Source organism: Lissotriton vulgaris, chromosome 5 (genome assembly GCF_964263255.1).
Source record: "Lissotriton vulgaris chromosome 5, aLisVul1.2, whole genome shotgun sequence".
NCBI classification, from domain to species: Eukaryota; Metazoa; Chordata; class Amphibia; order Caudata; family Salamandridae; genus Lissotriton; species Lissotriton vulgaris.
This window is the reverse complement of record NC_141693.1, coordinates 756,768,422-756,791,865: the sequence shown is the minus strand read 5'-3', so window position 1 is coordinate 756,791,865 and position 23,444 is coordinate 756,768,422. Positions and strand designations below refer to the sequence as shown.

Genomic DNA, 23,444 nt, shown 5'->3' with positions numbered 1-23,444 from the left:
GCTGACCCCTATGAAATACCCTTTGAGCCACAGATGCTCCCTAAGGAATCTGGCATCGGGCCCCATGCCCAAAGTGCTACAGCTTCCAGGGCCCCTGTTGCCTTCAGGCTTTAGTTAGCACCGAACAGAGGCCTCAGATTAAATAAAAAGACCTAATTAAGGGTGTCGAGCCCCAAGACCGCAGACCAGGGTCGACTCCACTCAAAGCCGGATGCTCCGCCAATGCTGGCACCTAGGTCACTCGCGACTCTGAAGCATAATTTCCATCGAGAACACACTCGACGACTAGCTCTGTTGGCTCAGAACAGCCGATTATTCAAAGACTGTAGGAGAACGCAAAGCAGTAGCACCTTTTTATCTATCCCCTTATTGGAAGGATATCGTCGAAGCCACCCCGTCCAAATCCCACAGAGATTCTGCCTCGAAAGAGGAGACTGGCATGCAAGGAGGGACCCGCACCAGACGTCTCCCATGCCCAAGAAACAAAAAGATAAGGGCACCAGTCTCTTTGCTCCACCTCCATCACTGCCTCCACCACAGTCACCAGGGCATGCTCAAGCCTGCCCCAGGAACATTCAGGCAACACATTAAGGTCAGGCTAGTAAGACCAAGGATGGAGAAGTATAAACCCTGCCCTATTGGCCCAGTGTACATCAGGACCATGTCTTGTCTGATGGCCTGGTTGTATATGATGTCTGCAAGTTGGGTTCTGCTCAAGCTGCAGGTGGCACCCGCCATCTGATAAGAAAGTTGCACCTGGCAAAATGGTGGCAGTAGAGGTGGTGACCCTCTGGCAGATTGCCAACTCCACAGGTTTCCTTTCTTGCTACGATAGGGCCTAGTGGTAAGAAATGCTGGAGTTGGTCAAACACCTCCCAAAGAGTTAAAAAAGAGGGAAAGAGGGAGGAGAAGCTAGTGTAGAAGGGCAAGACCATCTCCACCATCCGTTGCACCATCAGTGTCATTGACCTCACCTTGAACCACTGACTTGACCATTCTCCCCACCCAAATCACATATCAACTGTTTAGCTAGGGGGGGTGGGAGCGACTAACTTCAAAAGCAGGGCAGCACACACACTTACCCCTGCTTTCAGCACAATTGCAAGAGATCTGGTACTGGCTGTAATCCACAGCATTAATCTTTTTGCGTAGTACCTTCCAGGAATGGACAACGACTTGGGACACCTGCTCACCAGGATTTGTTTAACACTCCTGAAAATGCAAAATGGCCTGGTACCACAATCCATGGTCAATGCAAAGTTGATGAACTTGTCCAGGATCTTTGCCTATGCTTTTCTGCCTCTTCACGTCCTTCCGTACGGTTCAGAAGGTGCAGCAAACATCTATAAAACTTATTCTGGTCGCCCCCCACATGGCCACACAGGCTTGGTAGACAGCACTCCTAGATGTCCATAGTCCACATGAGAAGCTCCTCAACAAGCTGGGCCTTCTCACTTGCAACCAAGGCCAGATCAGTTATCCAAACATTATTCCTGCGCGATCTAGCAACAGAGATCTACCTACGGTTCTCACAGGAATGGATGGACATTCTGTGGGAATCTTGTGGAACTACCACGTGGGCCTGACATGGTGCAAAGTGGAAGCTGCTTGTCCACTATTGGCATCGCCAATCATCTGAACCCTCTTAATCCCATGTCCATGACATCACCTGCTGTCTTCTTCATCTGAAAAAAAGAAGGCTTTTCTTACACTTCTGTGTCACTGCATTTAGCTACTAGGGTCGGGTGCATGCATAATGGGAAACATTCCTCCCTCTTTTGCATTCCAGTAATCAATGCATTCTTCATAGAGGACCTCAAGAGGGTTATTTATCACAGAGTCCCTGCTGCACTGATATGAAACCTTTTAGCTCTTACCAGACTTGTACGCTCCTTCTGCCTCCTGCTCCTCCCCCCCCCCCCCTCTCATCTTTGAGCCCTTGGATTCTTGTCTATTGCAATTTGTCTCCTGGAAAGAAGCTTTCCTTGTAGCCATAACATCCCACAGAAGCCGCAGTAAGTTGCAGGCTGTCACACTCCAAGAACCTTGCATTTATGTCCACAAGGACAGGAGAGTTCTCTGAACCAACCCGATGTTCTTCCACAAATTTCCCCTTTCCACCTTAACCAAACCATAGCGCTGTCAGTTTGTTTTTTCTGAAACAGTCTAGGTCGTACAAAGAGCCCTTGACACCCTAGATGTTAAGCGTGCTTTAATGTATTACATTGACCGCACCAAACCTTTCTGCAGACCTGATCAGCTATTTGTACCCTTTGTGAAACCTCACAAAGGCCAGCATATTTCCAAATCTGACAATACCAGATGATAGTCAAGTGCATCCAAACCTACTATACAGCTAAAAGAGCCCTCCGTGCCTCCCCCAGGGTACCCTCTACATGCAAGGAGGCAGTATCCTTGGCCTACCTTGGTAACACCCCGATAGCCGACATGTAATCCAGCCTCATGGTCAACTCCACACACTTTCATTAAGCATTTTTGCATGGGGATCATAGCCCACCCACAGGCTTTGGTTTGCCAGACAGTCTTTAATGCTTTCATTTCAGACAACTGCATCATCTACACGCTAGCCACCGCTTGTAGGGAGTACTACTTTACAATCTATGAAGTGTGTGTATGGACAGCTACGTGCGCTATGAATGGAAAATATTATCCTGTAATCATTTGTTCGTAACTTGTACAACTGGAGATTCACATGCGCCCACCTTTCTCCCTGGAAGCGTGCAGCACATTTGCATTTATTTTTTTTGGTACTTTTTAAAAATGTAACTTCTACAATACAATGGTACGCCATATTATGAAGTGAGTTATAGAGAAAACCATAATAGAAGTTTTGGCATGTTAGTAATGTAGTAAAACGCAGCCAAGAGTATTTGTTCTATGAAAATGTTCTGCATTAACAAGCTTTGTACAACCATGACATGAAATACTTATAATGATTTGGCTGCTGTGTGGCAGAAACATACCAGACTGATGTGAATCTGGAATGGGTAATGGGATGCACAAGTACAGCAGAGGTAAGTAAGTTCTGTTTGTCTTGTTGCTTTCTAGTGGCATTATGTCGTCACAAGCCTTTTGTTGTGCTGTGTTTTTACCTCAATGTTTTCTTTGCATTCCTACTCACACATCTATCTTTATTCTGTCACCCAGGGTGCCAAGAGATCTCGGAAGAGTTTCGGTCTCAAGAGATCGATGGGCAGGCACTCTTGCTGCTGAAGGAGGATCACCTTATGAGTGCCATGAATATCAAGCTAGGGCCAGCACTGAAGATATATGCCAGGATAAGCTCGCTGAAGGACTCCTAACAAGCGGAGGAACTGCCCTCGTGCAATGAAACCTTGTATTGCGCTGAGAGAAAAGTCGGCTCGTGTTGCCCATGCCTCGCATTGGTATGGCTGATCAGTCTGACAGCAACTGTGCAAAGGAACACCAGGGCTTCACAGCTACAGATTATAAAAGCTAACTTTGTCAGAACTGACATTGGGTACTGGTACATGCAGCCCTGGTCACTCGTGGACTGAGAGGTTTATGAGGAAGTGGAACCATCAGTCTTAAACCGCACTAATGTTGAGGGTATCTGCAGCTTTGTATACATGTGGTCTGTCCACACAACTTCAGTTGGTACTTTTCCCCTCACTAGCCTCAAATCTTTCAGATTTTAAGTTGTAGGAGTGGCCAACGGGTAACCCATTGGGTTCTCACAAGTGTATTCCAGTGATTTAAATTATCTGAGTATCTTCAGTAAAAAGGTAGCAACGCACACAGTACTAGGAATGATGCAATGCTGTCAGTGCCTGACTATTTTCAAAGGTAATGTGACAGGACTTGTGTACACAGCTCAGGACTTGTAATAAAACAGTAGCAGCACTTCTCTGCAGGACTTATATTTAATAACACAGGGCTGACACATCTGTGCAACATCCAAAATTTGTAAAAAGGGTCCAGTGTCACAATTCCCATGATGAGAAAATCACTCCAGGAAATGGACTGTCGACATAGAGTTGGAGACCTTGATCACTACCTTGTGCGTGCATTGATATTGGGGTGATTTTTCTAAATGTTACACTTCTATAAATGGATAACAGAACATGACTTTAACTGTCATCAAACTATTTATTTTTCCCCAAAGCTTTGCCACATAAAAAAGGTATTTGAAGTTGCACCACAAATTATGTAAAAGTTGACCTTTGGTATCTGAGCTAGACTATGAATTATCATTATAATGTGCTCAGTGGTGAGCAGATATTGTTTTTACTGGATGATGTGGGCACGAGCATTTTCCTTCTCAATGATGAAACTAGCATTACACAAAGAGTAAATATGAAATATGTTTATTCAAAAGAAATACCTTTCTTTTCCAAGATCTGGACACTGGTGGCTTTTTCCAAGAAAAGCATATCTGAAAACATATGCTACTCCAAACCAAATACATATTATCCCAGTTTTTGTCAATTCACGTCCAATTTGACTCTTTTTCACTTCTTGTTCAGAATTGCTTACTATTTTTCGGACACTAGGATCTCTAGTATTCACCTTTCAATACTTTCTTGATGAACGAAGCCTACATGGTCCTTCACGTATCCATTTCTTGCTGAGCTTTCTCATTCACATGTGGCTCTCAATGTCTAAGGATATCTATTTTTGCATCTATTATTTGCTTTTTTCACTTCCACTCTCCTCTGTTTTTGAACTCCCTGAGTGGCGTCATCCACCAAAATATTCGATTCAAGTGCTAAAATCTGTAGACTGCCAGCAGATGATGTATATAGCGGCATATGTTGATTTATGGTCTAAAGAACAGACTTTCTTTTTTAGAACTGCAGACATAGTAAAAAAACAGCATGTCTTATATCGAATAAAAGACCTTTAAGCTCCAAAATAATGTGGAGACTTGTAAACGTCAAGCAATTTCCCCCATAACAAGCACTGTATTTCGCAGGCCAGATTATGTAAATTAACCAGTTTAGAAAAAAAGAAACCTTTAATATGTTTACAAGAGTGAAGAATTAAAACAATAGACATTGAAAGCATGTTGAGAAGGTATGGGCTCATTGCAGAGATTATAAACTTTGATGATGGGTCCTTACAGCGCAGATCTGTAGCGTGTAAAAATGTGACCGTAATGGCATATAGTCTTTAGGATGGATTGTTGTTCGAGTGCTCAGGCTGTTGTACGTTTACAACCATTTTGTAATCTGTAGTTTGGGGCTAAAAATCCCCTGTGCTCTGTAAATTGTGTGGGTCTAGGTTTTACAACCTCGGGGACATTGGTACTACCAGTGCTAGCAATGCAAAAGCCTTCCTCCTTTGCCCCTCACCTGGATTAAGTGGCATGGAAGAGAGGATAGTTTGCCAAACTCCTGACAAAGGAACCTGCCTGTCTTCCTAATCTCTTTCTTTTATTTGCGGTGGCAGACAAAAGAACAAGTCGTTTCTCACTAGAAAAATTAAGGGTGGGAATTATGCAACAGGTTCAAAGAATACAGAATTATTCTGGTCAGGCCAGGAAACTACAGTTCAATGGAATTTTGAGTCACCTAGTGCAGTGCAAGGATATTTGGTGCTCCAGGCAAAATAAAAAGTTGCTGCAGGACTGGACCACTCTCAATAACAACGAAATGTTTGGGCTTTCTGTTGTTATTGGGTGCCAACGTAAAGTGATGACCTTAATCTACTGCCTTGCTTCTCCTTCTGGAAGTGTCTGCAATGAACAAAAGCCCACAAAAACCACAGTCCTCGTGTTTTTTTGCCCAGTTTCAATAGGCCTGCTGGTCCTATTACATTATTGCAAACAATAAAGGCAGTGTTACTTCCTAAGAAATATTATGGTCGCCCTGTGTTTGAGACACAGATTTTAGGTTTTTGTTTCAACATCCTTCATTTTGCTCTTTGGAACAAGAACCTTATCTGCCAGTGACTCCACTCATTGGTAGATTTGAGGCTTCTCAGAATTCTCAATTCTGCAGGACAGTCTTACATATGTGGAATTTGTTCAGAATGCCCTGGTAAGAATCATATGAAATTAGGACTCATTGGAAGTATAGCCGAAGTAGAGCAAAATTTGAAATGCATGTTCTTATTATATTAAATTAATTATGATTAAAAATGGGGGCATTTGAGCTTCAGTAGATTGTTTAATGCGCTCCACCAGGTATGCCAGACAATCAAGGGTCAAATATCTATTGGTCAGTATTTTTTTTTATCCTCTTCTCATCAAAGGTTGACGTGTTCATGCATTCAGAATTGCAAAAGCAAAATACTTGTTTTCTCCACAAAACACAACAGCCAGAGCATGTTCAAATTCCGTGGTTTTATGTCCATTGGCAGCAGGTCTGGCCTTTGGTACTTGACACTTTTTGATCACCCTAAATTTGATCCAGCAGAAAATATCTTCACCTACAAGTGCTCCTGTGATTAGAATAGAAATGAATATTTGCAGCGAAGCTTGTAATACATTGTACCACACCAGCAATGTATTGGGCATAAAGCTGTGGGCATTTTTTTTTTACCCGTGAAGATGACGCATCATCTTTATTGGAAATATTTAAGTATCTGTATGTAAAGGCTAAGAAAAGAGCCCTATGTTTATAGAGGCCTGCTTTTCTTGCTCTTGGAGATATTTTAACTGTATGTCTGTGTGTAGGGACACCCAACGGTTGCCTTTACATGCACAAGGGTTGCTTCCAGAGACTGACTCCATCTTCTTTTGAGACTAGATCTCGGTTTTGTTGTGATTTTTTTATTTGTTTGTTTAAATGGCGGGCATCTACAGGGAAAAGCACCTGTTACCCATTCTTTTTTAGTGGGGGCTACAGCTGAATGGCTCCTTGTCGGAAAGGGTTTGCAGGTGAAGGGAGAGGCGAGCAAGTCATCTCCACTTGTAATTCTTAATTTAAGAGAGCTGATCATTGAAATGTACTGGTCCATCTGCAGGTGAGAATGAAGACATCATTTTCCCTGTGAAAATGTATAATAGAAGTATTGTGATCTCGTAAAGGAAGTAAATTATAAGAGGTATGGATTTTGACCATGCTATCTAGTGTACTTGCATTTAATTAAAAATGTTAAAAATATTAAATAGACCATAATATGTGGCATACTTGGAAAGAACGTCACACACCACGTACCGCGTGATATTGCTGTTGTTCCATCTACTGAAGGGCAGTGTGCAATGAGGTGTAAAGGCGCTTGTGCCACACTTGGTCGACATACCATACACATAATCCAAGGGGTTGTGGTTCAGTCTTCCTGGCTTTGGCTCGGGAACCTTCAGCCATTAGCCTGATACCTTTTCAGTAACATCTGGGTTTAGCCCACAAGAGTGTTTTGTGTGTATCCTTTAATTTATATCGACATGCCTGAGGGATAGGGAAATGCAAAAAGCAGTTTTTTAAAATCCACTGCAAAAAGGTTTGCATCCACTAACAATTTCACAGATTTGCATCCTTCTTCCCAAATTAAAAATGTCGAAATGCTGGCAGAATCGCAGCTGCAGGAGGAATCATTGCTCTGTGCAGCGAGGAATGCATGAAATGAACATTTCTTGTGGTGCCCGCATTGTCAGGGGCCAGACAACTAATTACCATAATTGTAAAGGCATTTAGTTAACTACATTGTCCCCTAACGTATCGGAGCATGTTCCCTTGTGACGTCTGCCTCCCACGAGGACTGTGCACTCAGGCGCTGCGAACAGGCTTCCCTCTTCGGAGCATTACTTACAAGTGTGCTATCAGGGCCCCGGGAATGTACTTACCTTAATGCATATATTAAACTATTTACTTTGCCAATGCTGGCTGTGGCTTGCCACAATATTTGCGACTGTCATGTATGGCCAAATTTAAGGGTGGAGTTCAGTGGCAGAGAAAAGGCAAATAAGTGATTACTACTGCAAAGGACTGGAAGGGCTATGTGAGGCATATCCTTTTCTGCACTGTATCCAGTATTACACATGTAGGTCGGTCCCAGCAAAAGAAAATTCAATTTCTGTTATGAACATGCCTATATCTGTAGTAAAGCAGAAAAGACATCCTAAGTATTGTTTTGTGGATTTGTGGTAGAAGACTGAGCCCAGTACTGTTGCCCATATATTGTTACTTGTACATCATCTCAATATGGCTGTTGGTCCCAACACTGAGTCTAGGAATTGGATTGGCTTGGAAATGAATATATCTCTCACACATCTTGTAGAAGGTTCACCTTGTCATTAACGAGAAAGTATGCCTGGGGTAGAGTGCCACCCTCCAAATAGCGCAACACACATAGTGGTTGCACATGGCTTGCGTGCTCTTGGCCTGGCATACTTCTATCTGTTCCCTGCTACCAGACATAGGTAAATGATGGATTATTTTTAAAGACTCTATCTTATGTAAGACGGGGCTTTAAAAATAAATAAAGTTTAACTGTTTTTAAAGGAAACATTCCCTTTTATTGGTGGGCAAGTTAACATTATATCTTGAAACATGTTTTATTTGCGAGAAAGCTTTGTGTATCTTTCAAAGCAACAATAATTTCTTCGATGTTGAGTCTGTTGTAGGTCCTGTTCACTACCTGGAAATGTCCTGGTATCAATAGTTTTGTCTTCTTACCAACATCAGTATTCTCCTTCAGTTGGTATTGCAATCACTGGACTGATTAGTTGTCCAGCCTCTGATCCTATGAACGTTTTTTTACCTATAAAGAGCTGGTAACTCCACTGGTGCTATCCTTTCTGGACTCATGTCAGGGTTCACATGAAAGTTCTTTATACATTTTTTTCTAAATAAACATGTAAAAACCCTCAAGTTTGGTTGTTGTGCTTTTGGTCTTTTGTCTTGATGTGCTGCTGTGGTGATTGATGTTAATTTCACTGCAGGCAGTTTCTTTTGGAGAATGACAAAGGAACATGAACAAATTGTATACCAGCTGCAACATATCCTGTACAACTTCTTAAGGGATACACACTTATTTTTCACTGTGCCACGTGTCAGTCTTTTGAAATTATAGATACCTATGTGTTCTACTTTGGTACTTGGTGCAGGTCACTTGAAGCTGAGATGGTTCATATGATCGAAGAAGTGGAAATGTGTCCACTTTACTAGAATCATAAAGTTTATATGAATTTGTGTTGCACAAGTTCAAATAATTTTGGCACAAGTACTAAAACTCACATTATTCATTAAAACAACATTCTCTTCTGCGAGCATTCATAGTGGCTTTTGCATTAATGGGGTGGTTCTTATAAGGTAGGGATGCACAGACACCAGGGTTCTTAGTGTTCTTGCTTTTTCTGGCTAGATTGACAACAAATAAGATTTATTTTATAGAAAAAAAACTTGCACTCCACTAAAGGCATAAATGGTACTGGTTCTGCAGTTTTCTTTTTTAATGACCAGCATCATGGGTGGGTGAAGATATTTACAACTTGTGTCTTATGTCCACACTCAGCTGCAGTGAAACTTGATAAACAAGCAGTCAAGCCTTACTGTTAGAGATAGTAAGAGTTAGAAAGCTGTATAGAGTGTGACACGTAAATAACACTCAATAAAAGCAGTCAAGGGGCGTGGCCTGCCTAGATGGCCAGGTGGACGTAATCACGGTGGCTCCTATGCATACGCCCTACATCTACCCTGCCCTGCCCGAAGGGATGACCCTGGCATGTCACAGAGCAGTTTTTGAGCCAGAGCAGTGACTTATGGTGGCAGATCTGACCAACACCGATGCAGCCTCGAGGACGGTGGGCACCCTGTATCTATCACCCCCAGTGGACCTGTTGAGATCCATTAAGGCACCCAGAATGAAGTCAGCGACGATTCCCCATAACCAAAGAGTGCACTGGTGAGTGTGACGATTCAAGTACTGGGAACCTATATTCATCCCTGCAATTTGGCCTCAACTGTTAATGGCTGCCCTTAGCCTACCTGGGGTGAGGGAGGGGGCGACACTAGCGGCAGCGGAAACTTCCAAGATGGTGCAGGACTGACATCCGGCACACATGTCCACTACTGGGTGGGGGCGTAAGTTAATTAAATTACTGGGGCACACTTGGATCCGGTGATGAAGTCAATGGTGAACAGAGGAGCAGTCACAATTGTCTAATAGGGATATGGTACAAACCAGTGGCGGCTGGTGGCTTTAAAAAGTGATGGGGTGTAAAGGTTGCTATACAAACCATATCAGCCCTAGAGTTATGCCAGCTACTGAAGTCTGCAGTGAGATGCCTGCCTCAAGCTCAGCTTGAACCCCAAATGAGCCAAATTTGCAGGTGGCGTCTGCCTCGCAACCTGCCCCATAACCTCATTTTCCAATAATTGAAGACCATACCACCAATTGTAACATCCGGTGTTGCCTACGTACCACTGAGGCATGGGTGACGGGGCCCTGTCGGCATCCTTCGTCAACCCACATAATCTACCCCACTGTGAACCAGACAAAGCATCCGCAATGTCATTGTCCACTCCCAACACATGCAATGCTTTGAAAGAAATGTCATAACACAAGTATGCCAGCACAAATACTCATCAGTTTTAGGACCTGCACGTCACTGGCAGACTGACAATTCACTATCTCCGCTACAGCCATGGTATCCACCGGAAACAACACTCTCTTGTGGGCCCAACTCCTCCCCCCAAAGCGCCACTGCCACCACCAGGGGAAAAAGCTCCAGAAATGCTATGCTCCTGCCGCCGTTGAAGTAGGAATGTACCTAGCGCACTCCGATTCTGTTAAGTGTCTATTTTTCGATATGTGTGCAATGTTGTGATTAATGCCTACTGAGCATATAGAACAATACATTTTGGAGGCCCAGCCCCGCAAGGGCGACCAAGACTACAACATGCACCAACGTTTGGACTATTTTTTACAATAAACAAATTAACTCCATTTTCTCATTTGCTTATTCATAATGTTTTATCTGTATCTTTACATCAAAACTGTCAAAGTATTTTACATGAAAAAACTTTTTAACAGCTGCGTTATACAATTCAATGTTTTACATACATAAAAATATATACATTTTGATTTCACACCCAATGCATTTCGAGACCATAGTCTCTTCTTCAGGGGTACAGCTGTAGAAGAAAATATATTATGAGACCAAATCACTCAAATAATGTTATTATCATAAGTAGATGCTCAACTTCTCCAACCAATTAGTGTCGTGACCCAAACACCAACACCTGTGTATCACACTTAATAAAACCACAACTTACTTGAAACCCTTAATTATTCTCTAAATGAAACAACTGCGGAAAAAACACAATGTCAACCAAAGTCCAGAGAGTCAATTAATCTCTTATATAACTTTATAAAAAATATTGCATCCTTCACTCAACTTACCTTAGTTTCACAAAGCCGATTTCTTATCAAAATAGGATAGCCATTTAGTTCCTCAAGGCTGGTAATGCTGCAATATTATAAAATATATCAATAGGGGGGTTTTGTCCTACGGGTCCTGGCTGGACAACAGAAAAAAAGCAATATTATAAAAGCCTTTGTAAATAACACAAATTCCCAATTGAATATCTTCAAAGAGAACGTCTTACTCTTCTCTCACCTAAGATCGTGTTCAATGGTTGATCCCAGAGTAACAGCTTGTGTGTTCAAGGACGCTCTAAAATGTAAATACAACAGCCCGCCAAGACTGTGTCCTATTACGATGCTTCAAGGCAGTATGATGAAAATTATGCCTCTCTATGCTTCAACAAGTTTATTACCTATGATACGACTGGTATTCTCAGTAATCCTCCGTACAAAACGCTATCCCGACTCGCCATGACAGTCTTTGAATTTCCACCATTCGAAGCATACTCCCGTGTCACATGATCGCGAACTAGATTCATGAAACTAGAAAGCGGACTATTTTGTAAAAACAAAGCTCCGTTCTAGTCAAAGAAGCAAACAAGCCTCAATGTCCATATATCACGGCTCGTGCAGATTAGTAGACTTAGAGCAAATAATTACTCGAACACCCAATAATATTACGTGCATCTATATTATATGGGAACAACCTAAATCAAATATCCAAACTCATATCTGAAGATTCGTGAAAGGGTATAAAAATTATCTATCGATGAAATCTGTAAGCCTATCCCGAGAAAGAATTTGCCCTCTAAAAATTGTTATACGAAGCATAGGCCACCTCACTAATTATAAAAATCTGTAGGTTGTAATCCCAGCGAGATCAACAAAGGACTAATACAGCCTCTTGAATGGTTCCAAAGTATTTCAACTTAGAATATCAAGCCAACGACAGTAAACAAAACACTCATCTCGTGCCTTCTAGGCCTGGAGTTAATCATGAACATAAACACAAGATTGTATTAAAAGCAACAGCGTGAATTCAGATTTTCAATCAGAATGATGATGATTAAAAATGATCAATAAACTTTTGTAAAAACAAAAAATAACTTTAGGAATTCAATTGCGTCCATTCACAGTACATTACATCAAATGAGTAATCCACATGAATATTAAGTGACTTCTGGTTGTGGGTGTTATGTTAATGTGTGAATAGTTGTTAAAACTAAGATCTGTTGGAGTGGAAAGAACATATTTAAAGGAAACACGACATCTCTAATTTGTCATTGAGTCCTGTCGGATTTAGAGTTTTCAAACATTTGATCCAATATACTTCACGTTGGAGAAGCTTCTTAGAATTGTCACTTCCAGGTATTTTAGCCACCTGTTCAATAATTTAATATTTAAGTTGTGCTATCGTATGTCTGCTTTCTTTCCAGTGTGTTGCCAGTGGAGATGTCACATTTCCTCTTATCCTGCTTTTGTGTTCCGAAAGCCGTGTTTTCATTTTCCTTTCAGTCTTTCCGACATACAAAAGTCCACAAGGGCATTTGATGATGTATATTACGTTCTCTGAATCACAAGTACTCTGATTTTGTAAAGTAATACTTTCTCCTGACTGTGGATGTGAAAGTATATCTCCCAGTATAGCATTATTGCAATGAATGCAATTCCAACATTTAAATGTTCCTGCTTTTTGCAATTTTTCTCTTTTCTTGCTTGTTAATAGTTTTTTGAGATTTTTAGCCCTGGTATACGTGAACAATGGTTTACTTTCAAATAGTTTATGGAAATCTTCTGTCTCTAATATTTCCCAACGTTTTAGTATGATTCTTTTGATATCCCAAGATGCTGTAGAGTATTTGGAAACCAAAACAATTCTCTCGTTAGTTGATCTTGACATTTTCCCCATTAGTTTTTGTCTGGGAATCAAACGTGCCTTCTGCATTTGATTTTCTATTAACTTCTCAGGGTATCCTCTGGTCAGATAATTCTGTTTTTGCTGTAAACAAGATTCTTCACATGTTTTTTAATCGGAAGAAATGCAACAAATACGCAGAAACTGTGAAAATGGTAAATTGTTCACCAATGAAGGGGGATGAAAGCTGTTATACAGTAACGCGTTGTTTTTATCTGTGGCTTTTTTATACACGCTTGTGTGTATAGTTCAATTTTTCAATTCTATTTGTACATCTAAGAAGGAAACTTTCCTCTTGTCCATTTGGTAGGTGAACTGAATCCTTGGGTCTGCCAAATTTAGAGTCTTAATGTTGTTTTGTAATAGTTCTACTGAGCCCTTCCATATTCTGAATATATCGTCGATGAATCGACGAAAACATATCAATCCTTGCTTCCATGTTTCATCCTGTAGAATGTAATCATTCTCAAACCTTGCCATGAAGGTGTTTGCGTATACCGGCGCTCCCAGAAAACCCATACTCGTTCCATTCAACTGGATGAAAAATGTATCCTTCCACATAAAGAAGCTATTTTGCAAGCAAAATTCTAGGATCTGTAAAATTAAGCTTTTAGGTGCATCCACATTTTCTTGGTTCAGTAGGGCCCATTCTACCGCCTCTATTCCACTAGCATGTGGAATTGAAGTGTATAATGTGTGTAAAGATAGGAGGTATCCCCGACTATAGTTCCTAAATCGGGTTCAATATACTGTGTGTTAAGACAAAAATTTAGGAACCTGTGTGGCAGGTGGACTTAAACTGACAACAAATAGTGCTAGATATGGATACACAATACAAACTGGAACATATATTCATAAGAATTTCTTTATTAATATTGGGGTTATATTATTATTGTGCACATTATATTATTCGTGTGTCACAATATATTACAATCTATGTATACAGTACATGAAAGTATCACAAAATACAAAATTGCATAAATACAGAAGTTAATAATTCAATAAATATTCAGAAACATGGCTAGAAAATAATTATAAATGCTACGCGCGTTTCGGCTTTCAGCCTTCATCAGGAAGCCATGATGTGTATTCCAAAAGTACCACTCTATTATTGCAGCCGCAATACGAGGAGGGGAACTGTAGATTCGCCTGATCGATCGTGCGATTCACCTGGGATTAAGTGCGGTGAGAAGCGCAGAGAGGATGCCATGCGCTGGTGTTTAAGGGAGTCTGTTCCTTCAGCAATGTGACGTCTGGGGGGCTGGTGGATAAGTAAAGTTCGGTAGAACTAAACGGAAAAACAGCTTATGGTATTTCGGATGGTCAGTGATTGTGCAACAGGGACGGGGAGTAAAGATGGTGGCTTAGGGTATGGGTTTTCTCAGCTTGAATTCAAGCTCTGGTTAAGTACATCTGAATTGGTACATCTTAGATTGTAACGGCAGCGTCCTCCGATCGGGGGTCTGGATATAGGCTCTCAGGCGTCTGGACGAGTTGTCAGAAGCTCTCCACACAGGTTCCTAAATTTTTGTCTTAACACACATTGAAGTGTATAATGACACTACATCAATGGTGCACAAGATCCAGTTTTCAGTTATTTCATCTTTGATGTTATGTAGACATCTCAAAAAGTCAGATGTATCCTCAATGTATGTCACCCACTGTTGGACAAATGGCTGCAAATAATAATCAATAAATAGGCTGTCCTGTTTTCAGTTTCTATTTTTGGTCAATTCTGGTGGGGTTTTTTCAGTGTTTTCAATATCTTAAAAAACAGTTGTTATCAGTGGTTACACATTTTCACGCCACTAAAAACAACAGAAAAAGTGTTTTTCCGGTGTTTATGGAACCTTTTGCTTTTATCATTGCTTGCTTTCTGCACTGAAAGAACATGGTATATAGACAATGTACGTATAGTGTATATGAGGTCCAAAGAGATTTTTAAAAATTAATCTTATTGTAGTACACCATACACTACTTCTTCAGTGAGTCTTTGGTCATGTGCGCTTGCGCTTTCCTTCCCATGTAAACTACTGTGAAAAGGCCCTCTCAGCATTCATAGCCCCTTGGGCTGAGAACCGTCAGCTAAGGGGCACAGTTGGGATGACTCTTTCTTTGATGCCACATAAAGCACAAAATGATAAATATTTGTTTTTTAGTTTCTGGGCATAAGAAAACAGTGCACCAGAATGGACTAAAAAGTCAATAGCATCCCTCATTAACTCTGAAGATTGTAAAGATGCTTTCAGCATACCATCTAACAAGTGGCAAGGATCTCTTACAGGGAATCACTTCAGCTCGGGTATCAATTTTGACAGGTCATCACACATTTTTTATATACGTAGCTGAATCACTAAAAATACAAACAATATCACTCCAATCTTTGTTGAACTTGAAAAGAACATTTTTTGCAGAGCATAAGTGACACTGCGTTCCATTTTTTCCAAAAGTCTGGTGTCACGTTTTCACCACTATCCCAGATGCTTGGTGATATATATACTTGTCACTATACCTTGCATTTAATTCAATTCAAAATCTTTTATTCGATTACTCGTGTTGATAATCATAAAAAGTACATCATATAATTAAATACATCATCATAAAAAACACATTACTAATATTACATTATTACATTACAAGTTAAAGTTATATAAAAAAAAAAAGGAATACTCTTTGGTTCATTAGCAGGCTTAATACAGATGATCAAAAAGTTCAGCTAGGCATCACTTCAATAGCTTTACGAATTGTTAAGCATGATTTCAGAAACATGGCTACATTCTTTGCCACGTATTGTGTTTCTAGCTGTTGTAGTGCTAGAAATGCCGGGCGACAGGTCCTCAACCCCATCTGGCGCAACACTGGTATAACCCAGCGTTTACGCGGTTTGACATAATGATGACAAAAGAATACCACATGCATAGTCGTTTGAGTGGATACCTTATCGCATGGACATTTAACTAATTTGTGTGACCAATTTAACGTGTTTGGAAAGGTGACTAGTCGAAAAAACAAGTTAAAACGGAACCTGATTAATAGGTATTTTTCGTAATTAGATAAATAGAATGTGAGATAAGGCTGTATACCCGGGGACACTTGGGCCATCAAAATATGAGCGTTTGATTGCTTGGATATTTCGCCAGACAAACGCAATTCCCTTAAATGGTTGAGACATTGATGTTTCAGGGCTTTTCTGCTTATCTCATTGATGGATGATGGCTCAATAACATACTGAGTGAGGTCCAGGTCTTTCAGGAAGTTGGTCACATACACCAACCATGGGATGTTTTTCCAGGAAGTCAGATCTAGGCATTCTAAGATCAGGGCATGTGTAAGATGGCATTGTGGTTTAGTCCAGATACGGTGCCATAGCAGTATTGGTTGACATTTGATGTAATCTGCCAGATAGTCAATCCCAAGCTCGATATGGCACCTTGCATTTAATGTTTAAAGCCTGAGGTGTTGGCAATTCACCTACTATGAATACTGACCCACTAGAAACTATTGTCTGACGTATTAAGGGTTTTTACCCATTCTCTGTGGGTAAATGTGATGACACATATTAGGAAAGATTTTTATGAAACTAGCCATTTTACCTATAAGTGAAAGAATCAAATGCAGCCAAAATATCAAATGTGAGTTTGATATGTCCTGATTCTCTACAGTTTATTAAATAATTAAACTAAACCTAAAACGTGAAACTAAACCCTGCATCTTTAGACCAAAGGCCATAAAACTGAAAAAAGTAAAAGGAAGAAGAAACAATATTTTAGTGGCATCCCTAAAGAACAAAACTCAAGCAGAATAATGTTAGCCAGTCTTTCTTACTGCTAGCTTGTATAACAAAGTTACATTTTATTGCCCCCTTCAGTAAGAACAAAATGACTCTTTCACTTTCTTTTTCCTTTCTTTGAATGTTATTTATTTTGTAGTTGTGCAGGTGTTTTTTCAGTGTTTATATGTTTTCACAGGTGAGGGCTATTTTTCTTTCAGTGGGGTTTTATCAGTTATTATAGGTTTAAACCTAAAACCCCACAGCCTATCAATAAATCTACCCAGATTTTCAAATACAGAACCGCATCCTGCCACAATGGGTCTGAACGGGGGATCTGTTTTATTTTTGTGAATTTTTGGTAGAAAATGTCAGTTTGGACAAGTCACCTTTCAGATTAAATATTTCCTCCTCTAATTCATGTATTGCTCTAGAAAGTTCTTCCACTAGTAATAGAATTAAATCCAATGACCATTTGTTTAGGATGCTAAACCATTTATCCATGAATTGTTGATTGTCCTGTAGTCTGTATAATATAGGTCTGATAGATAGTCGCAATCCTCTTGGTATTCTTTTCACTCGATGATACTGGATCAGCGTTGAGGCATGTAATCCTGATTGAGTTCTCTCCTAGTTAAATATTCTAATTGTCGTAGTTGTTGAGCAATCTGCCGCCGTTGAGCGATTGTTCCGGCCATGGTTCCGCTCACCAACTTCCTTACTAATAGAGTCCAAAACCTAGACTACCTGCCGCATCTGAAATAATGCGGACTTCCCACTCCAGATCACCTTCAGCAGAACCCCATTGAAAGACCGTAGAAAGAAACACGCCCCACATCCACAAGTCTTCATTGACCCCTGATAATAGCCGAACGTAATGGTGGGGCACGTTTTTACCCGGCCAAGCACGGCCCAACCTCCTGCAGAAAGTCCTCCCTGCCCTGACTACCCTACAGGCGAAATTGAGGTGCCCTAACAGGACCTGTACTTCTTTGACCTTGACTTTCTCTTGTGGTAGCATGTCCCCCAACAAGGCCAACGTCTTGTCCCAAGGCAGCTGCACTTCCATTTTTACAAAATCAATTTCAATTCTTAGAAATGCCAGCTCTGTGCTAGGGCCCACTGTTTTCTCTGGTGCCAATGAAACCCCGGATTCTCCTGTTAGCTCTTGGAAACTTGCCAGCGCACCTGGCAGTCCGCAGAGCTGGGTAGACCCACAAAAAAAGAAATCATCCAAGTAATGTGTCACCAGCTGATGCCCTCTACACCATGAAAATAGCCCCTGCAAAAAAGGAGCTGAAACATTTAAACAACGTGCAAGATATAGAGCAACCCTTCAGCAGTGCTTTGTCTATGTACCACTTTCCCTCGAAGTGAATGCCCAAGAATTGAAAATCCTCTGGGTGGCCTGGTAGCAGCCTAAAAGTGGATTTTACATTGCACATTACCATGGGTGCCACTGTGCCCGCCATCACTACCAGTGACATGGCTAAATCAACCGAGGAGTATGGCACTGTGGCTTTTTCCTATGCAATTAAATCATTCACTGGCCCACCTTCCGGCCACAATAAGGGCTGGATCAGTCTAAATTGGCTCTCCTATTTCTTGGGGACGGACCACCCCTATTGAAGACACAATTACATTCTTCATGGGCCAATCTGAAAAGGGGCCTGCCATCCTACCTTCCCTCACCTCTTTGTCCTGCACTGCCTGCTTCAGTTCTTTTGGTGAGCGCATTATCCGCCCACCTCCTGACCCGAGTAACCCAACTGAAACCCCTCCCAAAACACTTTCAATAAGACCCCAGCCAGAACTCGAACCTGCCTAACTTAACCGGAGTACGAGCCCTTTGGCCCAGCCCCCTGTGTTTCCCTACCTCCCTGTGCGCCTGCCAACTGCTGCTGCCCCCAAAATACCCCTGGGCTGCTGCCAGTGATTTCCTCCTTGGTGGTATCCAACCCCGCTGCAAAACAGGTGACCATGGAGTGGCACCCCCTTCATTTTGAGCACTGTGGCGGCACTTACAATATTCACGTGTGTAAAGCACTTTATTGAAGTCCAAGAAAAGTCCTCCGGCCCCCTGTTGACCTACTCGTGCTACCCACCCCTCCCCTGGTGGAGCGCCCTCGAAAGGGGCAGTAGACTATGGGCAATCTGCTGGCAGTGAAAATTGTCTTACCGCCCTTCACTGTCCCATCCTGTGTAGCCACAGGTCACTGTCTAGTACCCCCCCATTTTGCCTCAGGGTCACATGCCAATCGTGCCCTAAATTCTTCGTCGTACTGGCTCATGCATATCCTCACCCGTTATTTGTGCCTTTCAGATGACGTCCATGAATTTAAACTCATCGATGTAACGCTCAGGGTAATTGTTGCAATATACGCTTGCGTAAATTAGGAAGGCCCATGTCCAATTCTCAGTCGTAATGGGAACCTTCGGCCTCTTGGCCAGATCGTACTCTTCCTCCTTGGACCCTTCTTTGAACCTCACCTCCCGATGCAGCAATTTGAGCATCTTTACACATTCCTCTTTCCATATGCGCTCCTTTGTGGACAGCATAGGGTGCGCCTCTAAAAGTTTGGTCACCCCATATAAGCTAACTTCTTAAACTCCTTGCTCTCAGGGCATCCTTCTTATCCCCCTTATTAGGCTCCTCCCCTTTGTCCTTCCCCATAACGGAACTACCTTCTTTTTTACTTCCCCTCAGGCCCTCCACCTCACTGGTGCGTACCCCCACGTCCGACACATATTTCCCCTTCTATAAATGATCCCCCCACCATGAAGCTCCCCGGCATTCAACCTGATGGAAACCATCTCATACGTTCCCGTCATGCATTTGGCCTTACCTGGTTCCAAGGACAGTGCCTGTAAAAATGCAGTATGCCTCACCAGGTGCCTTGATACTTTCAGCACTCTCGCTGGCCTCGCTGCAGGCCACCATGCCCTTGCTGGTCTCTCCGCACACCCTGCAACACACTAGGAACAACATTAGAGCTCCCCCGTCCCCTTTGCTATCATCCTCCCTTAGCCCACCTTCTTCAAGGCTATCATCAAAATCCAGCACCTCAGTTCTATGCCCAGGTCCGCGTGTACATCTGGCAGCAGTGCCCCTTTGATCGCTACGCCCTTAACTGTACTCTGGGTGTCCTGGGGAGGCTGACTAAACCCTTCCATGGTGCTTTGGCACTCCTACCCGACGACCGTCCATCAATCTCTCTCTAGAGGCCGTGCAGGTCCCATCAGATGCTGAGGCCAGCCAGGACATTCTGAGCCTACTTGTGCTGGCCACAACGGGCTCCTTGGCCGATATCTGACGTGGTGTTCTGTGCCCAGCTCTCTCATCGCCTCAGCGCAAGTGAGCCACTCCCAGCTCTGACGAGCCAGCTTCCCTGCGCCATTCGTTGCCCTGTAATAAAAATGGCTGGACTGGTGTGCTGGTTCCCGACCTCATTCCCGATCTCTGTGCCATACTCTTCCTACCTCTTCCCATCTCCTTGCCTATTTACACCCGCCTCAACTCCATCACTTGCTCGCCTTCCTCCTCCCCGCTCCTTTGCAATATAGCTGCGTTGACCGCAGACGCAGGCCTCTGAACCAACGCTGCCTGCCGACTTACCAGCTTGCCCTGGCCTTGACCCAGGAAAACCCCCTGCTCTCCTCTCTGTCACTAGGGCCCCCTTGTCCCACTGCAGGGATCCCTGTTATGCCAAATAGGCATCCAAGTGGGAATCCCTGTCCCCATGACTTAAAGATATCAAGGCCCTCCAAGCCCCTGGGTCCCAAACCAAATCCTGTTCCTCATGAGCCTCATCCTCCAACCCACTCCTGTCCTTCTACCTTCCCATAGATACCCCCTCCTGCACCCTATACAACTCAGGTCCAGCCTCCAACCCTCACTTTCTCTTTCGATGCCGCCTGCCTCCCAATGCAACTCAAACACCACCCTCCCGCTGAAGTCCTCCTCTACTCCCCCTCCCACCTGGTATTCCTCTAGGTGTTCATTACATGCTGCCCTAGCGAGACCCTCACATGAGGCAGCCTGCTGGGCCCAGCCCCGGCCACTCCTTGACTCAGAGCGGGTCAGCGATATAGCTGACGCCGCTCTGCATGAGCCCCGGCTCTCTCTCGCTGCCCTATTGACATGAACACCACATATTGGAGCCGCGCATAGCTCTCCCTGCTGAGAAGCTGTGTGCAGCCTCACCCGCTGGGGGCAGGGCTTGACCATGCCCCTGCCTCGACTCTGAGCCGGAGCTTCAGAAAACAACCCTACCCCTGCTTGCCGCATGTCCCATGAGGCCGCTCTCCTCGCATATTAGCGGCTTCTTACACTTACTCCAGCATCGTGGGCACCAGCTGCAGCCCTCCATTTCCTCGGCAGGGAGCATGCCGCTATCGCCACGGCCACCCTCACCGATGCCTGCTGCGCTCGGGCGTGCCGACCCCGAGACCTCCGCCACCATGAGGGCCATGCAGCCAGCTTTCAAGAGGCGCATCACTTCAAGAACCCTGGCATCCTCCATCGTAACATCGTAATTTGAAATCAGGCTCTCCTTCAGACATTGCCCCGCCCTCTGCCCTAAAACAAGTCTCTGAGGTGGTAGTACCAATTATGAGGGACGTAATCAACTCCTCCCTTTCCACTGGAGTGGTTCCCCCACTGTGGAAACAGGCCAGAGTCAAAGCTCTTCTAAAAAAAGCCAATCTTGACCCTGAGGACTGGTCAAATTACCGCCCTATTTCCCTGTTGCCAGGGATGAGTAAAATCACAGAAAAGCATGTTAATCTTGCTTTATCCGCCTTTATTGAGAACGAGGCAGTACTTCACCCAACTCAAACTGGCTTCAGAACAAAACAGGGCACTGAGACCACCCTGGTGGTAGTAGTGGAGGAAGCGAGGAAGATTGTAGATGCCGGAGGCTGCGCTGCGGTGGTCCTTTTGGACCTCAGCGCAGCCTTCGATACGGTCAACCACTCCCTGTTGATCAGCCGCCTCGGCGATGCTGGCATCTCCGGTGTTGCCCTTAAATGGCTTCAATCTTTCCTAGCAGAAAGAACATTCTCTGTCTTTGAAGGGGAGCACACTTCAAGACAGTTCCCCCTTCACTACCGTGTTCCCCAGGGATCCTCATTAAGCCCCACCTTATTTAATATCTATATGAGGCTCTTGGCCGAGGTGGTTCTTCCCTGGGGAATAAAACTGGTCACCTACGCCGATGACACCCAGCTGGTGGTCTCACTCACGAGGTCTGAAGACGGTACCTCTGGACCAAACAATCTGTCCCCCTGTCTCACTAAGGTCTGTGAATGGATGGAAGCCTCAATTTTGAAACTAAATGGGACTAAAACCGAGAGCATGATCATGGGTTTCAAGGCTCCTCTGAACCTTAATCCATGGTGGCCGAGCTGCCTGGGTCCCCCGCCGACCCCAAAGAAACAAATCAAGAGTTTGGGAGTCTGGCTTGACCCCTCCCTCGGCTTTCAAGTGCAGGCAAAGAAGGTAGCCGCAACATGCTTTGGCCTGATTAGGACATTAAGGAAGGTTATTAACCTCCTTCCTCCCGATTCCAGACGGCTCCTGGTCCAGTCTTTGATCATCTCCTGATTGGATTATTCCAATGCACTCTATCTTGGCTCCCCGATAGGCACTATCAAAATTCTGCAGTCAGTCCAGAACTGTTGCTGCTCGACTGCTGGTCAAAGTCCCTAGAGACAGCTCGGTTAAGCCTGCTCTGCGTGCTCTTCACTGGCTTCCGATTCAGGAGAAGATAGGTTTCAAGGCCATGTGTATGGTCCACAAATCCATCACAAACAACGGTCCAGATATTCTTTACCCGCTGGCGGAATGGCTGGACTTGGGGGGGATGAGAAAGTACCCTTGATGCTATAAGAAAACCACTCGGCAGTTGAAAGAGCCAAAAAGAAAACAAATGGAACCTAATGGATCCAAAGACAGACTTCAGTGCAGGCTCTAAATTGTTTATCATGATAAGAGGAAAAAGATACTACTCCCCCATAGAAAAAAAATTAGCTCAACTTATGACATCGAAGCATAAGCAAGTGTGCTTGATATGTGAAACAAAAGCAATGCCTCAAAGCGGAAGTAGCAGCTTTAATACAGCCAAAGAAAGTTTGTTGATATACTTAGCACTTGAAAGCATTCTCATAAATTAGAACACAAAAGATCGAAAAAGGACTAGATGAAGAGTTTGAAGAATATGCATAGAGTGACCAGAACAGGAAGTGGTCTATACATACTTTGAAGAAGATATTTAGGTATTGTGTCAGGGAGACCTTGACATCGAAAAGGGTATATGGCAGCAAATTCAGGCAGATTGACAGCAATCCTTCAAAACAATTTCTGAAGGATGACCTACCCACATATCATGCAGTGATAAGGGGAGCAGAAAGAATACCTGAAGTCAAGTTTGGAAGAACATACAGAGACATGCCTTCTTTTAGTGA

The 23,444-nt window shown here is 43.2% G+C and overlaps 1 protein-coding gene across 7 annotated transcripts in view; it reads left to right on the top strand.

The window, feature by feature from the left end:
* PHC2 (polyhomeotic homolog 2) overlaps positions 1-8,798 on the top strand; it is a 690,492-nt gene extending 681,694 nt beyond the window's left edge. For all 7 annotated transcript variants that reach the window (XM_086922215.1, XM_086922217.1, XM_086922216.1 and 4 more), the window contains one exon: positions 3,169-8,798. In XM_086922215.1, coding sequence (XP_086778341.1) covers positions 3,169-3,323 — 155 coding nt within the window. In that variant the 3' untranslated portion in view covers positions 3,324-8,798. The remainder of the gene's footprint in view (positions 1-3,168) is intronic.
* Positions 8,799-23,444: the final 14,646 nt, after the last annotated feature.